Below are 18502 nucleotides of genomic sequence, written 5' to 3'. Positions count from 1 at the left end.
CCTGTGGGTCTCTTTTATATCTTTCCCCTCTCACCCTAAACCTATGCCCTCTAGTTCTGAACTCCCCAACCCCAGGGAAAAGACTTTGCCTATTTTCCCTATCCATGCTCCTCATAATTTTGTAAACCTCTATAAGGTCACCCCTCCGCCTCCGATGCTCCAGGGAAAACAGCCCCAGCCTGTTCAGTCTCTCCCTATAGCTCAAATCCTCCAACCCTGCCAATATTGATCCATGGCTTTCTTGTATTGATAAATTAATGAATAAGTTGCAATAAGCTGCCTGTGAAGGTTGATTGTAAGGTGAGATCTTTCTCAATCTCAAAACTATCATTTTCTTTGAATAGTCTTTCAAGGTTTTGGAAAATCTGGTCCAGGATCTGAACTGGGTTGGAAAGTGTTAGGATCTAAGGTGATGTTAATAGTGGACAAGTCATATCTTAGAGTGCAACCTGGCTTATTTGATTCTAACCTTTTGGAGCCACAGGTGGACAGAATAGTGAAGAAGGCATTTAGTACGCTTGTCTTTATTGGTCAGTGCATTGAGTATAGGAATGGGGATGTCATGTTGTGATTGTACAAGATATTGGTTAGACCACTTTTGGAATACTACATGCAATTCTGATCTCTCTGCTGTAGGAAAGAAGTTGTTAAATCTTTTCTGCACCCTTTCAAGTTAACAAGGATGTTGCCAGGGTTGAAGGCTTTGAGCTGTAGAGAGAGGCTGAATAGACTGGGGCTATTTTCCCTAGAGTGCCAGAGGCAGAGGGGTGACCTTATAGAGGTTTATAAATCATGAGGGGCATGGATAAGGTGAATAGCCAATGTCTTCTTTTCTCCAGAGTAGGGGGGCCCAAAACGAGAGGGCATTGGTTTAAGATGACAGGGGAAAGATTTAAAAGGGACCTAAGGGGCAACTTTTTCACTAAGGGTGGGACATGTATGGAACGAGGTGCCAGAGGAAGTGGTGGAGGCTGGTACAATTACAACATTTAAAAGACATCTGGATGGGTAAATGAATAGGAAGAATTTATAGCGATATGGTCCAAATGCTGGCAAATGGGACTAGATTAGTTTAGGATATCTGGTCAGCATAGACAAGTTGGACCAAAGGGTCTGTTTCCATGCTGTTTATCTCTATGACTCTTTGATTCTGTGTCAGTTCTGAACACTTTGACAAGAGGCTGCTTATATACTTCTAACACAAAGTAAAATGTAAATAAGGAAAATAATACAATAGAGAAAATGACAGGTTAGAAAGATTTCATTACAGATATCAGAACTGGATTCAAGTTCATGCTGTTCTGAAGAAGGGTCGCTCGACCTGAAATGTTAACTCTGATTTCTCTCCACAGATGCGGTTGAGTTTTTCCAGCAATTTTTGTTTTTGTTCATGCTATTCTTTTTATCCTAGAAATATCCTTACTGTTATGACTGGAGTAGGAGGCATGCGGTGCTAATCACTTCTAAGTCAGAATGAATCTTTTGACTCAGTTGCCAAAATGGCTAATTGGTTGTGCCATCCAGAATAATAGACTTTCACCAGGTTTCTTTCATGATCTCAAATTATACAGTTTATTATAAAACCAACCTTGTTTCTAAAAAACTAGTAGTGAAACTGGTTGACAACTAAGTTACAATCTGGAGTTAGAACTATACCTCCTTTTTATCCAAAACAAACACATTCGCACAAAATAAAAGACAACACCACTCTTCAGAGATGATATTTTAAAAAATCAAAAGGTAACAAATCAACCATCAAAGTGGTTGTGTTCCTCTGACCCCCTCACCGTACCCCTTCATGCACTGTCATCTACCCTTGTCATCTTAAACTGGGTTGCCCCCACCCCACCCCATCACCATTGGTGTCCCCTCTAAATCCCAGTACACTGCCTCCAGTCCCCAAATTTATTCCCCCAATTTTCCTACCACAGCAACGGCTCTGGTAATCCCTTTGACTTTCATTGAGTTGAACCCCATCCTCCTCATTGACTTGGACAGAGAACCCCAGTTGACTGATCTTTTCACAGCTCCCTAACACTCATAACCTGAATGCCTAGGTTGGCTGCACTGGACCTGTATGATTGACCCTGGTCCACTTCTGGATTGAAATGATATGGAACCCTTGGCACTGGACACCCTAATTAACAATGTGCAAGTCCCTGATCAGTTATCAAATGATTCCCATGACTTACTGTGTTGGAACCTCCTGACTGAAGGCCATCTCCCGTGGCTTGACCTGAAGACTGCTTCCATTAGACTTTGCACATGCATCAAACAAATGGTCTTGTAGCAATGTGTGTGTTATTTATGCTGCTGGCATATGCTGGTGGGCATGAGATTGGCATAGCACAGTGCAGTGCAGCAACACCTCCATCCCCTTGACTGATGACTGCTGACAACTATGACAAGCTGTCTGACTTTCTACCTGTGTTAAACAGCAAGGCAAAACGGGAGTACTCTGAGCCCCCATTAAGCTCTGACTAGGGGGACAAATTGCAAAAAGGCAAGGCAAGGAGAGTGGCTTTGAACTTTCAGGCAAGTGCAAAATAAATAAGCATTAAGGCAACAAGCAAGGACCCCAAGGCACATTCTGGCAGAATCCATGAATTGGGTGCCTGCAGAATGCCATGTCTGTGTGCCACAATCTCTCCTTTTGTCTTTGGCACTGGAAATCCATCACAGTTCTTACTTTACTTTTCTGGGGGCTACTTTTCCTTGCCCGACAGTGTGCCCCAAAAAGTTACATTTACTTTGGCAAATTTACTTTTTGTCAATTTTATGACTATTTATGTTTAAATATTCTTCTCTTGTTTGGCTGAGCACAACCAAATCAACAATATATACAGCACAGTTGCATACTCTTTTGATGACCATAGAGTCATAGAGATGTACAGCACAGAAACAGACCCTTCGGTCCAACACACCCATGCCAACCAGATATCCCAACCCTATCTAGTCCCACCTGCTAGCACCTGGCCCATATCCCTCCAAATCCCTCCTATTCATGTACCCATCCAAATGCCTCTTAAGTGTTGTAATTGTACCAGCCTCTACTGCTTCCTCTGGCAGCTCATTCCATACATGTAATATCCTCTGCATGAAAACATTGCCCCTTAGGTCTCTTTTATATATTTCACCCCTCACCCTAAACCTGTGCCCTCTAGTTTTGGACTCCCCCACCCCAGGGAAAAGATTTTGTCTATTTATCCTATCCATGCCCCTCATGATTTTGTAAACCTCTATAAGGTCACCCCTTAGCCTCCGACACTCCAGGGAAAACAGCCCTACCCTATTCAAACCCTCCCTACAGCTCAAATCCTCCAACCCTGGCAACATCCTTGTAAATCCTTTCTGAGCCCTTTCAAGTTTCACAACATCTTTCCGACCAATATTCCAACAGCGGCCTAACCCATCTCCTGTACAGCCGCAACATGACCTCCCAACTCCTGTAGTCAATACTTTGACCAATCTACCTGCGACTCCACTTTCATGGAGCTATGAACCTGCACTCCAAGGTCTCTCTGTTCAGCAACACTCCTGAGGATCTTGCCATTAAGCGTATAAGTCTTGCTAAGATTTGCTTTCCCAAAATGCAGTACCTCACATTTATCTAAATTAAACTTCATCTGCCACTTCTCAACCCACTGGCCCATCTGATCAAGATCCCATTGTAATCTAAGGTGACCTTCTTCGCTGTCCACTACACCTCCAATTTTGGTGTCATCTGCAAACTTAACTAACTATACCTCTTTACTCTCATCCAAATAATTTATATAAATGATGAAAAGTAGTGGAGCCAGCCCTGATCCTTGTGGTACTCCATTGGTCACAGGCCCCCAGTCTGAAAAACAACCCTCCACCACCACCCTCTCTCTTCTCCCTTTAAGTCAGTTCTGTATCCAAATGGCTAGTTCTTCCTGTATTCCATGAGATCTAATCTTGCTAATCAGTCTCCCACGGGGAACCTTGTCGAATGCCTTACTGAAGTCCATATAGATTACGTCCACTGTTCTGCCTTCATCAATCCTCTTTGTTATTTGTTCAAAAAACTTAATCAAGTTTGTGAGACATGATTTCCCATGCACAAAGAAAGTTGCTGCTGCATTTTTCTTTCTGAACACATGAGCTAACATTGGTAAAATCTATCCAGAATTACGAATGCTGATGCTTCTTTAGCTGCATCTATCAATGGAACTTTCCAATATTGCTTTAACAAATCAGTTTTTGGCACAAACCTTGCTTTTCAGTCCTGTCAATACAGTCATCTAGTCGTGGTTTGGATCTGATTCCATCTTTGTTACTGCATGGGCTTGTCAGTAATCCATGCTTAATTACTGTGACCCATCTGGTTTCAATATAATTACAATAGGTGAGTTCTAGCGCCTGTGGAAAACAGTAATGAGAGAATTCCTTTTTTCCAGTCCATAAGATATTCAAAACAGTTGGCTTTAATCATGGTCTTTAAAGTTTAATGCCATCTTTACATTGCTCCTTGCAATTATCGATGATCAGCTGAAGACACATAGTTTGATTCCCAAACTGTGCCCTATTTCTTTGACTATTTCTGATGTACAATCTGATTTCAGTTGACATATTTTTCAGGGTAATCTATATCCTGAATCTAAGAACAAATAAATAAATATTTTTTCTAATATTTCCATTGTACATCTTGCTGAAATTTTCACCAAAGGCACCCACTTAGGAAATCTTGTTCAAACATATGTAATTCTTCAAAAGGTTCCCACCTTAAATAGTTCTTCAAATGCTGGTAACAGAATGAGGGTGCAGGTTTCATTGACTGTTGAGTTTTCCCTACCACCCTAGCACTGTCATGTCAGGAAACATTTAACCATGTGTTTATGCAATCCAAGCCAATAAAAATGATTCAGCTTGTGTTTTCCTACAACCTGAGTCTCCTGTCAATGAACTACCGCTTATTCCTGTTGGCAGATATCAGCAAAGTGTCCATTTTCTCATTAGCACTTTGCCTTTTAAATAATGCACTCACTTATTGGTTCTTGTTCACTTTCAGTTTTGACACAGCTCTGTCAACTCAGGATCCGTCTTTTGAATTTCTATTAAAGAATATATTTCTATTGAATTTCAATTAAAGAATAAACATGGATTCTCTTTTATTTACATGCTTTTAACTCAGGTCTTCAAACATAGTGTTAGGTAACCACATTTCCACATCCTCTCCATTTTCTATAAGATTCTTCCTGTTCCGGTCTAATTTTGAGCCTGAGATCTAGTCACAAGACAATCAGGAGGCAATGCAGGATACTCCTCCTCTAGCAATTCTGTTTCTTTTATTTTCACGGGTTGTTCCATCACACTCATTAAGCCTAATATTTTATCATTCCTCAAGATAAAATCAATTTCTTTGACAGGGATTTGCTGTACTACTCTAATTGTAAATTCTCCACTTGGTAAGCTACTCTTTAATCCAATGTAATATATTAGAACAACTTTGTAAACTCTGTGTATACTTTCATTTTTTTTTTCCTTCCTTATTATCTCCTCTGGTAGACAAATTATTTCTTTAGACAGTATTAGTGACTGATTTGCCTTAGTGTATCTTAATATCTTTATTGGTTTGTCCCTTTGATGAGAAGAGTAAGATACTATATCTCCTTTATATACACAATCTTTAAAAATTTCCATAATCAGTTGACTTATTTTGTTGAGAAGTAAGGGATAACTTCTCCTTTTGACATATACTGGACCTCCAGCAGCCTGACTATCTCTCACTATAGTCAAAGACACATTCTCTTGACAAAACCGAGCCATCTATCCCTCCCATCTATCCCTATCAAAAAACACTAACATATCCTGATACAACTTTTCTAAAGATTATTTAGGCATTCCTACAATTTTAATAGTTTCCCCATTTCATGTCCAGCCGTTCTAATATGGCCGGTCTTATTCCAGCAAAAGCATATTATTTACACATTTTTGCTTCTTGTCTTTCTCCTTAATAATGTTCGCATCCTCCTTTTGTTCCCAAAATCTAATCCCTTTTCTATTGCCAGATTTATTATTCCTCCATTTTCTTAATAAAAGCAAAATACTGCATATGATGGAACAGAAACAGAAACAGCTAGGGAAACTTAACCGCTCCGATACCTTCTGTGGTGAGAGAAACAGAGTTAATGCTTCAAGTCCAGTATGATTCTTCTGAAGAACTTCAGTTATGTCCAATTTCCTTGTTAATTCTTTTGACCATTTTCCAGCATGTAACTGTATGCATGAGGTACCATAGGTATCTACAGAATTGCCTTTTCTGCAATCTGTGATACTTCATGCTCATATAAATAAGTCTTGAACATTTCCAGAATATTATTTTAGGATTCGTCATTCTTGATGATTTCTCTCACATTCTCAGTGTTTTTTTTCCTCCAACTTCAGTAATTGATCCCAAAGCAATTCTTTCTTGCAAATTCTACAAATGATTGATTAAGATTTCTTCTTGTAGTTCCAAGTTTTAGTTGGAATGATTCAAGAGCTTAATGTCTTTTACATTCAGACTATTAACAAAAAAAGCCATCCAACCTTTCAAAGACTGGGGCATATTTTCCATAATTTTCAAGAACAATGCACGGCTCAGAGCATTGGATAGAGGAGCTATTAACATTTCAATGGAAACTCAGAGGTAGGAATTAGTCTATGCCCTTCAATAGAAATTGGACTCTGCACTTCATCAGAATAATTGAAATGTGCTCCCATTAGTATCTTGCCAGGCAGGAGATGGCAGCAGCCCTGAGGAAAATACTTGAAGTAGTGGGAGGAAGGAACATTATTATTAAGATAATACATTTCCTTGTCTTCCTGCTATGGAAAGATATTGTTAAACTTGAAAGGGTGCAGAAAAGATTTACAACCAAGTTGCTGGGACTAGAGGGTTGGAGCTGTAGGGAGAGGCTGAATATATTGGGGAGGGGGTAAACCTTCTTAGAGGTTTATAAGATCATGAAGGGCATGAATAAGGTGAATAGTCAAGGTCTATATTTCCCAGGGTAGGGGAGTCTAAAACTGGAGGACATGGGTTTAAGGTGAGAGGGGAAAGATTTAAAAGGGACCTGAGGGGCAACTTTTCCGTGCTGAGGGTGGTGTATGTGTGTGGAATGAGCTCCCAGAGGAAGGTGCAATTATGTTTAAAAGGCATCTGGATGGATATATGAATAGGAAGGGGTTAGAAGGATATGGGCCAAATGCTGGCAAATGGGACTAGATCCAGTTAGGATATCTGGTCAGCATGGACGAGTTGGACCAAAAGGTGTGTTTTCTGTGCTGTACATCTCTATGACTCTTAAAAAGCTCCAGCCTTGAATATTGCTCTTTTTTAATCACTTTATTGTCTGCAAACTATCAAAAAACACTAACATTAAGATCCAGGCTTCTTTAAACTTCATAGTTAGCATATCAAATAAGATGAAATACCGTTCATTCCATCATCTCTAAATTTAGACACTGAACAAAGATTTTGTTTTGTTAAATCAAATTCCTCAGTGGTATCTGAATCCTCCTCTGAATGACTACCTTGTCTGTCTTCCTTTACTCTCAGCTTTGCTCTAGCAAAGTCATGTCTGACCTCACTCTCTCTCATTCAAGCTTTCATATTTCTATTTTCCTTTACCTTTCTCATTTCTTGTTAATTCAAACCTTTTCACTCAGTCTCCATTTGGTTTAGTCTTTTTTTCTCTTTGTTTCTCTTCCTGTTTTCCCCTTTTTTAAAAAAAAATCTGTTTTAGCTAGACTTTTTTTTGTTTCACTCTAAATATTAGCTGCAATGCATCAATATTAGGTTTTTCTTCTTTCAAGTCTAAATGTTGATTGGCTTCATAGAATCCCTACAATGTGGAAACAGGCCATTTGGCACAACAAGTCCACATTGACCCTCTGAAGAGTATCCCACCCAGACCGATTCCCTTACCTTATTACTCTACATTACCTTTGATTAATGCACTTAGACTACATATCCCTGAACACTATGGACAATTTAGCATGGCCAGTTCACCTAACCTGTACATCTTTGGACTGTGGGAGGAAACCAGAGCACGCAGAGGAAACTCACGCAGACACAGGGAGAACATACAAACCCCACACAGACAGTTACCTGAGGCTGGAATTGAATTCTGGTCCCTGACGCTGTGAGGCAGCAGTGCCAGCCACTGAGCCACCATTATGTCTTTAACAATAACACAGAAACAAAGAAAATAAGAGGAAGAGAACCATTGTCACTGAGCTTATTTTGTATCCAATTCACCACATTACCCTGTATAGGTGGAAGGAGGATAAGGTGAGGGTGATAAGGTGAGGGTGATAGGCCGGAGTGGGGGTGGGGGCGGAGAGGTCAGGAAGAAGATTGCAGGTTAGGAAGGTGGTGCTGAGTTCGAGGGTTGGGACTGAGACAAGGTGGGGGGAGGGGAAATGAGGAAACTGGAGAAATGAGTTCATCCCTTGTGGTTGGGGGGTTCCTAGGCAGAAGATGAGGTGCTCTTCCTCCAGCCGTCGTGTTGCTATGGTTTGGCGATGGAGGAGTCCAAGGACCTGCATGTCTTTGGTGGAGTGGGAGGGGGAGTTGAAGTGTTGAGCCACGGGGTGGGTGGGTTGGTTGGTCCGGGTGTCCCAGAGATGTTCTCTGAAACGTTCTGCAAGTAGGCGGCCTGTCTCCCCAATATAGAGGAGGCCACAGCGGATGCAGTAAATGATATGTGTGGAGGTGCAGGTGAATTTGTGGCGGATATGGAAGGATCCCTTACCTATCGTATTTCCAACACCCCTCCCCCAAGTCCCTCCTCCCTACCTTTTATCTCAGCCTGCTTGGTACACTTGCCTCATTCCTGAAGAAGGGCTCATGCCCGAAACGTCGATTCTCCTGCTCCTTGGATGCTGCCTGACCTGCTCCGCTTTTCCAGCGACACATTTTCAGCATTATGTGCTGACCGAGCAAGTTCATTTGAATGCTTTTCAATGATTTTGGACTTCCGTGTCTTTCACATTGTTAATATCTCAATTAATATTAGGATAGTTGAAGTTAATAATTATTATTACCCGATTGTTCTTGCAGTCAGAAATTTGCCAACATACTTGCTGTTTTACTTTCCTCTTACCAATTCATTGCATAATCCCTACTTTTAACACACACACAATATAAATTCAGTTTGAAATTATACACTCTTATAAATTCTGTGGCTACAAGAGCAAATGGCAAGTTGGAAGTTTTGGAATGAATTACTCTGCTTCTGGTTCCACAAAGCCTGTCAAACATCTACAAAGCACAAGCAAGGAGTTTGATTGAATATTTCCCTGCTTGGTGGAAATGCCACCAGCTGCAACTTTCCTCCAAGCCACATTCCATCTTGACTGGGGTGAAAACCTTGGAATCACTTCCTAATAGCACTGTGCATTCTTACACCACATGGACTGTAGTGACTCAAGAAGGTCACTCACAAAAGGTAATTGGAAATGAGTAATAAATGCTGGCCGAGCCAGCGACACCCAGAACCCATGAGCAAATAAAAAAAGATGATTTGTTTTTATTGGTTACTGCTGTGGATTATAGATGTTGCATGCTTTCTATCAACATGAGTTGTTCTAAGTGCTAAAATATTGTGGACCTGTTTATCATAGAATTCCTACAGTGCGGAACAGGGCCATTTGGTCCATCAAGTCTGCAGAAACCCTCCTATGAGCATCCTGCCCAGAACCCATTTCCCCCAAGCCCACATGGTTGTTTTTTGTTACAATAACCTGCACAATTTTGGATTGTGAGAGACACAAGAAGAACATGCAAACTCCACACAGCGCCCTAGGCTGGAATCAAACTCCGGTCCCTGACACTACGTGGCAGTAATGCCAACTGCTGTACCTCCATGACCTAGTTAGTCTGATGTGTCCATTTCTGTAGATGGACCATCACTTGGAAATTACTGGATCATTTTTACTTAAAAATAGAGATTTGTTAACAAATAGTTTAGTAAAAAAAAAGGTGCTGTTTTGGTTTGTAAATACACGTAATTGCAAAAACAAGACATTTAAAAAAAAAAGTGTGGTTTTCTTCACCCTTCTTAACCCTTTCTATGCATTCCTCTCCTTTACTCCCAAAGTTTTGCCTTTCAGCAGTATAAAATTTTCACTGTGATTTTGATTTCATGTAGTCTGTTTCATGTAAGCTGCAGCTGAACTACATACAATGACCTGTATATATCGCTTACAAAAAGAGAGCAGGAAAAATTCAGCGGGTTGAAAAAATCTGTGGAGAGATGAACAGGGTTGATGTTCTGAGTCCAGTGATTCTTCATGAGAATCCATACATATCATTGAGCTAATGGAGCAATTTTTTTTTCCATCTTTTTTAATCTGTTCGCCATCCAGTTGTTGTCACAAGACTTAATGGCATTTCAGACGTTTGTAATCCCTTGTTCCTGAATACCTGGGGCCATTTCGAAGGACACTCTGTGTCAGTAGCCACCTGCATCCCATGGTCAATTAGTGGATGTAGCTGAATCTTGGTTGGAACGTGATATTAACTCCCAGGTATTAAAATCTGCATCTTAGACATTTCAGTGGTTTCTGTGTCTGCCCACACATTTGGGGCTTTTGCACACCATTTCTGGCCCTGTTAAATTCAGAATGGTTGAAGTGAACATTGCAGAAAGTGTCAGTTAAGGACTCTGCCCTTTCTCCTAGCCTTCAAATATTTTAAAAATATCTATCTGCTTATTTAAAAACTATATATACAATTTCAACCATTTTCTCTTGTTTGCAGAAGGTTGCTAGGATCTGAAATTATATGAATCTGTCCTTTATATTTGCGGCTTGGTAATCTTTTTGTGTACGTTTTTATTAATTTATGGGATGCAGGCATCAATGGCTAGGCCAGTGTTTATTGTGCATCTCTAATTGGTCTGTTGATGATCCCCTTTCATCAGTTTGCCATTGATCGAGAGTAGATTGGTAGGGTAGTAATTGGCTGGGTCAGAATTGTCCAGATTTTGCGCACACTGGACATGTCTGGCTAGTTTTCTGCACTTGCCCAATAATAATATTAGAGTCATAGAGATGTACAGCATCCAACCCGTCCATGCCGACTAGATTTCCCAACCCAATCTAGTCCCACCTGCCAGCACCCAGCCAATATCCCTCCAAGCTCTTCCTATTCATATATCCATCCAAATGCCTCTTAAATTGTTATATTGGATGTTGGAAATAGCTCTCCTTTCTCTAATTCAACAAAAGATTTTTGTAATTGTGAACACCACTATCCATTTTCTTCTTAATTAACTTTTAACAATTCATATTACTCTTTCTCTGTTCCCCATTGGGCAAGTGCTTCTTGTCATCAACCTGTTCTGTCCGCTCTGATTTGAACACCTTTCCCAAGGTGAAATGTGAAGCTTATGTAACTGACTATAATGTTGTTCTTGAATATTCAGGTTAATTATTGGTTTGTAACTGGTTACTGTTGCCTCTTTGCTTTTAGTATACCTCAAGATAGCCTTTTAGTTGTTGCAAGTTGAAAGTCCAATCGTCTACCACATGGCACTAAGTACTGACAATACAAGATGGCTGCTGTAAGAGATGACAGCTGTTGTAGTTGGTAGTGTTGATAGCCTCCTTCTGAGGTTAGCACTAAAGCATTTTGTTGAGGGTTTATGCTGCATTTATTTCATTCACTGAAAGGCTTGTTAGTACTTGTTGCTGACACTGGATATGATGAACGGGAAAGCCCATATTGTGATTAGCTCAAAATTTTTATCTTTATCCACCTATCAAGTCCTCCCTACTTCCATCCATCCATCCACCCCGAAAGAAAAATTGAGAAGAATTAAACTTATTAACTGTTCAGTTAATTCATATGATTCAGAGTGTTTGATTATTTTCTTACAAAATTTTAATTATCTGAATCTCATTTTTCCACTTTTCTCTAGATGGAAGCATGAATGTGGTTCACACTAACTGACGGAATAATTTGTCGGTTGCCATGACAGCCAGCCATTGCAGTCACTTGACTGAGGTCCTTCCAGACTGCACTAGCTTAGTACCTTTAGTAAAAACAGTGGAAGATTCTGATATCGTGAATGGGCAGCCACAATATGTGATGCAAGTTTCAGCTAAAGACGGGCAGTTACTATCAACAGTGGTTAGGACGCTGAACACACACAGGTACGAGAAATTTTATGTAACGATTTTCAGCAATGCAAAGGAAAATAAAATATTTTTTGGACTCTGATGTAAATAATAATTTTTTCAGATCTTTTATGGTTACTGATGTAATCTGATTATTGTGTCTGAACTTTGATTTCTAACATAAATTATGTTGCTTAGTCTGCTTACTGACCTTGTACTTTGGAAACAAACATTGATTTTTCTTTCCCCCAGACAGCTAGCATAGTTTTTGCTGCGCAACAAGGCTGTGTTTACCTTAGATGCAGACCAGATACCTAAGAATGGATTCTTTCCTTTTAATGTTTCAATCAAATCCTTTTAACCCTTAAAACTGCTACATGCAGCCTGATTTCAATGGCAGATACAAACAAATTACATGGCAAGAAACAGTGCCATTTTTTGTGGTGCTGTCATGAACATTGCAAGCAAATGTGCATTTTAAGGGCATTATTTAGGCTACATTTACATTACAGCCGTCAGGATGTGACATTGCCTAGCTGGGACCTTATTTCCTGCCTCAATACTTACTTTCTAACTGTTAATGTCCTTATTGGGAGAGCGCTTTGCAGGTATTTAGATAAATGCCACCTCATAGTTAAAAATCTATATGAAGCGAGTGGAGCAATGAGAAGATCTCTACTGATTAGCTATGGATGTTAATACAAGGTACATTTATGGGGTCTTGGATGCATTAGATTCTCTGAACATATACAATATCTTTGTGGCATTAGCCTGAAACACCATAATATAGCAAACCAAACTAGAATAAGACCATCCTCTAAGGATGCTTCAAATTAGGAACTTGAAGGGATTAAAAAGCATGAATGAAGCAAAGCAGTTTCTAAGTCTGAAGGCACAATAACTAGAGGATGTAAGTGTTTGGTTAAACAGCCAGAGGCGACTTAAGGAAAAGAACATTTCTACGCAACAAGTGGTTGGCATTTAGAACATAATATCCATAGTATACTGGATAAAGATTCAACTGTAGCTTTCAAAAAGGAACTGAATAAATATTTGAAGGAGAAAAATCATTGCAGGGTTTGAAGAAATTGAAGGAGTGTGGGACCAATTGGATTACTGTTCAAAAGATCTGGATAGAGACAAAAAAAATTGCAAATACTGGAATCCAAAGTAGACAGGCAGGAGGTTGGAAGAACACAGCAAGCCATTCAGCATCACGAGATGGAGAAGTTGATGTTTCAGGTTCTGAAGAATGGTAACACCCGAAACGACTATTTCTCCACTTCTTAATGCTGTTTGGTATGCTGTGTTCTTCAATCCTCCAGCCTGTCTACACTAGTTCAAATGATCTGAAGCAGATACGGACAGGTTGATCAGATGGACTGATCAGTGGCTGATGCAGCTTGGAAGAAATAACCAGAAAAGGGAGTATTCAATGGCAGGACAAAAGGAAGCTCAGAAGAACAGACGGATCTTGGGATGCTGGTCCACAGATCCCTGAGGGTTATCAGACAGTTTGATAGGATAGAAGACAAAGGGAATGCTTGCCTTTCTCAGTCGTGGCAGACAGCAGAGAGCTTATCTTGAAGCTGTACAAGATTTTGGTTAGGCCGCAGCTGGAGTGCAGTGCGTAGTTCTGAGCACCACTCAATAGGAAGGATGTGATTGCACTGGAAAGGTGTAGGGGAGATTCACCAGGATGTTGTCTGGGATGGAGTATTTTAATTATGACAAGAGGCTGGGTAGGTTCAGGTTGCTTTTTTTGGAGCTGAGAGGGAACCTGATAGTGGTGTATAAAACTATAAGGGGCATAGACAGAGGAGCTGTTCTCCTTAGTTGGCAGGGTGAATAAAAATGGAGAATAATTTTAAGGTGAAAGGCAGGAGGTTCAAAGGGAATTTGAGGAAAGATCTTTACACCCAGAGGATGGTGGGGGTCTGGAATGCACTGCCTGGAGGGTTGTTGAGGAGGGAAACTTCACTATCTTTAAAATGGGTGAGTAGTTGAAATCTCATAACATTCAAGACTATGAGCCAAAGCTGGAAAGTGGGATTGTTGTAGTTAGGTGATAGATTTTGTCTCTGTCAGTGCTGACTGATAGGCCAAAGGGCCTCTTCTGTACTGTATGATTGTATGGCAGATATAATAGGCTGAGAAACCTATGCTTACTATTCTCTGATTCAATTCAGAAAAAATTTGGTTGCAAACACTGGATGTATGTCAGTTGCTTCGGGAAGTGGGCAGTTGCTTGACAGCAATGATAAATGTGTAGAAAAGATGTTTAGTTAACAGCTGTAAAATGGTAAACTCAAGCTTTATTCATTGATATAAGAGAAAAAGACTGACCTTATAAGGCTCTGACCCCGAGATGAGCCTTGGGCTTGGGCTACAACAGCACACATCAGAGCATTGGCTATGGTGGTCAGTCCTATTGGTTAATGGCACTCCTGATTTGCCATAAACTGTCAGGGCTGACCACCATATAAGGAGGAGATCCCTGCCTTCAGTAATAGAGAAAAATAAATTAAAACTTGAATTGGATTGACAGCAAATTTCTTTAAGCACAGTTAAAATCATTTATCACAATGCGCACAAAAGCATGAAATGAAAAATTTACCAAAGAGAAGGAGGAGAGGTAGTCCCTAAAGGAGCGTAGTCTCTTTCGAGGTGGGTTCGCTGACTGCTTGGCAGCACTTTGTATTTTCCACCAAAAGAAGTGGCTCTTGCTCAATCCTTTTATATTGAAGGAAATGGGTTTTTAAATTTAAGTCTGGAGATATCTGGAGGGCCAGTTCATCAATGAAAGGGAAATTGACAGCTGTGAGCACATTCAATAGTTATTTAATTCCAGAAAAATGGATTCTTATGCCATAAGACGGCGATGCTTCCCCTCTTTTGCCAATCTTGGAAAATTATACAGTAATGCATCATTTAAAAATTTTCCATTTTTCTCATCTGATAACTGACCATGACTGAGTGAGATAATCCCCTTGGAGTGGATTGTAGGATTTTAATTAAACTAAACTTCATTTCATGTGAATCATTGGTGTGAATAGACTGAATAGTCTAGTGTCAGGAATGATGATCAGAAAGCTATTAGGTTATGGTTTAAAAAAAAATTTCCATCTGGATCAATGTCCTTCAGAGAAGGAAATCAACAATATTTACTTGTCTGGATTACATGTAACTCCAAACCGATATCAAAGTCGATGACTCTTATACTGTGCTCAGAAATGGCCTAGCAAGCCATTCAGTTGGTATCAAAACATGTTAGCCTGTATTTCAAAGGGAATAGAATAAAAGAGGGACAAGTTCCTAGTCAGACCACAATTGGAATACTTATCTAAGGAAAGATATACTGGGATTAAAGGCTGTGCAGGGAAGATTCACTAGGTTGATACTATGTGTAGAGGGACCATTTAGTGAGACGTTGAGTAGATTGGTCCTCTATTTATTGGAATTTAAGGGAGTGAAAGGTAACTTTATTGAAACCTACAAGATTCTTAGAGGACTTGACGGGTTAGATGTAGGAAGGTTGCTTCTCCTTGTGGAAGAATCTAGGATCCAAAGACATAATCTTAGAATAAGGGGTCACACATTTAAGGTTAAATTTTAGAAGGAATTTATTCTCTCACGGTATGGAATTCATTACTACAGAGGGCTGTCGAGGCTTTGTCATTAAGTAGATTTAAAGCTGAGATTGACAGATTTTGCATCAGTGAGAAAATCAAGGGTTTTGGGGAAAAGGCAGAAAAGTGGAGTTGGGGTTTATCAGATCAACTATGATCCCATTGAATGGATGACCTACTTCTGCTCCTACATCTTATGCCTTTAGGAAGTTACAGAAAATCCAGAAACAAATAAAACCAGACGGACTACCCAGCAACACACTGCCCCAGTCAACTCAACAAATTCCTCCTTATATTGACATGAACTGCCCCACAGACAAGTCAAACAACAGTGTGACATAGTCATATTTAGTAAATTATAACTGACAGCTATTGTGCCAGAGGCCTCCATTACTGTCCCTGAGTATGTCCTGTCTGCCTGTCCTGCTGGCAGAACTAGAAGTGGTGACATAGCAATGTACATTCAGGAGTGGTTAACCCTGTGAGCCCTCAACATGAATGCCAGACCTCATGAAATCTTTGGTATCAGATCAGATGTGGCCAAGGAATCTTTCTATTGATTATCAGCTTTCACCCTCCTTGAGCAAGTGACTAGTCCTCCGTGTTGAACACCACTTTGAAGCACTGAAGGCAGCACAGAGGAGGTAGGTGGTGAAGGTTGAGATATATAGATAGTGCCGAGAGATAGGAAAGTATGTAGAGGGCACAAGCGATGAATATGGATATCGGTTACTGTTGTGGACCAACCCCACTAAAACATTTCAAGGAAGTTGGGCGGCACGGTGGCTCAGTGGTTAGCTTGGCTGCCTCACAGCATCAAAGACCTGGGTTTGATTCCCACCTCTGGTGACTGTTTGTCTGTCTGTCTGGTGTTTGCACATCTTTTGCATGTCTGCGTGGGTTTCCTCTGGGTGCTCTGGTTTCCTCCCACAGTCCAAAGATGTGCAGGTCAGGTGAATTGCCCATAGTGTTAGGTGTATTAGTCAGGGGTAAATGGGTCTGGTGGGTTAATCTTCGGAGGGTTGCTGTGGACTTGTTGGGCCAAATGGCTTGGACTTGTTGGGCACTGTAGGGAATCTAATCTAATTGAAGTAGCCCAGACCCTAACTTTGCTAGTTATTTTAAACAGGTGTACAGTGGGGTATTCAGGGAGTGATGCAGCTGGCCAACCACTTAGTTTTAAACAAAACGGAATTTATTTGCAAGATTACCGAATGAAGCACAAACAAAAAGAACAAAATATAGAACAACTTAACCTATCCGAAAACCCAACAAACTACCCCAATTTACCAATGCTGTTCCCAATACTTGCAATAATCTCCATAAACACCCCTTTGCACAAAAGGTAAAATCAAACACAGGGTCTTTACAGGAGATACGTCAGAGAAAGAGGAAGATCAGCATGGACCTGCTTCTTTGGGTCCAGCAGCTTCACAACACTGACCTGACTGCTTTCAGTGAATAGCCAGACTGCCAAAAACCAAATCAACCCAGAGAAAAGCTGAGCTGGGGGAACCGGCCACTTCCTTTTCATTGCATAAGTGTTTTTTTTAAACTTGAAAGCCTTTTGCCTGAGGCAGCTATAATCAAATTGGACTTAAAACCCACCCAAAACCAGACTTTTCGGAACCTGTGTTTTTACAAACTCCTGAAAAAAACCCAAAGACAACAGAATCTTGTTAAAGGAGCAGCAACAACACCGTTACGAATGGGCGAAAGTCCGGTACATGTCATGTAGTGTGGGAAAATGTGAAGTTGTTCAGTGTGTTAAGTTTGAGTTAAAAGTTGGAATGGAGAACAACTGCAGAATACTGAGGTGCTGAGAGATTTAGATGTTTTTAATACCTGAGTTCAGAAGACTGGATCGAATTTTATAAAATCCCAAATAATCTTGGGAATGTGGATGTGCAATGGATGATTCCTTATAGAGATGAATCCAGAACTAGGGCACACTATTTCAAAATTAGGGGTTGACTTTTTAGGACAGATGTGAGGAAAATTTTCAGAGGTTTGTGCAACTTTGAAGCTCTCTCTATCTCAGATTGGGTGGATGCAATGCCATTGAATATTATTAATTCCTGTTTGGAAAGGGAATGTAAGTCTGAAGAAGGGTCACTGGACCTCAAACGTCCATTCTGTTTCCTCTCCATAGTTGCTTGCCAGACTTATTAAGTTTCTCCAGCAATTTCTCTTTTTGTTTCAAATTTCCAGCATCCGCATTTCCTTGTTTTATCAAAATATGCTATGATGGGAATATGGAATTCAAACGTATACAGAGTCCATCACCACCTACATTTTCCAAAACAACATACTTGCGATCTTATTGATTAACAGAGTAGAACTGAGAGGTCAAATGTCCTACTTTCAAATTCTTGTATTTGACTGTTCTTACATTTTAGTTCTCCACCATCCTGATTTAAATTTTAAAAATACAAACATCAATATAAAGTTAGCCTGAAGCAGTGTGCTTTAGAGCAGTAAGATGGTGCTATTTTCTAGGTCTATAGATTGTTAAGGAGCAAAGATGGCCTTTAGTACAGTGATGTGTTGTTCTTGTTGGATATTATGGAGATTTTCCATGTTACTGATGATTATGACTGCAGGAAGTGTCTTTGATTAGATTAGATTACTTAGTGTGGAAACAGGCCCTTCGGCCCAACAAGTCCACACCGCCCCGCCGAAGCGCAACCCACCCATACCCCTACATTTACCCCTTACCTAACACTATGGGCAATTTAGCA

The 18502-nt window shown here is 40.3% G+C and overlaps 1 protein-coding gene across 3 annotated transcripts in view; it reads left to right on the top strand.

Annotated features, from left to right (window-relative positions):
• LOC122560854 (E3 ubiquitin-protein ligase MARCHF3) overlaps positions 1-18502 on the top strand; it is a 124088-nt gene that overhangs the window by 84182 nt on the left and 21404 nt on the right. For all 3 annotated transcript variants that reach the window (XM_043712026.1, XM_043712034.1, XM_043712044.1), the window contains exon 2: positions 11934-12168. In XM_043712026.1, coding sequence (XP_043567961.1) covers positions 11987-12168 — 182 coding nt within the window. In that variant the 5' untranslated portion in view covers positions 11934-11986. The remainder of the gene's footprint in view (positions 1-11933; positions 12169-18502) is intronic.

This window comes from Chiloscyllium plagiosum, chromosome 2 (genome assembly GCF_004010195.1).
Source record: "Chiloscyllium plagiosum isolate BGI_BamShark_2017 chromosome 2, ASM401019v2, whole genome shotgun sequence".
Lineage (NCBI taxonomy): Eukaryota > Metazoa > Chordata > Chondrichthyes > Orectolobiformes > Hemiscylliidae > Chiloscyllium > Chiloscyllium plagiosum.
Note: the sequence above shows the minus strand (reverse complement) of the source record. Positions and strands in the feature narration are given on the sequence as shown.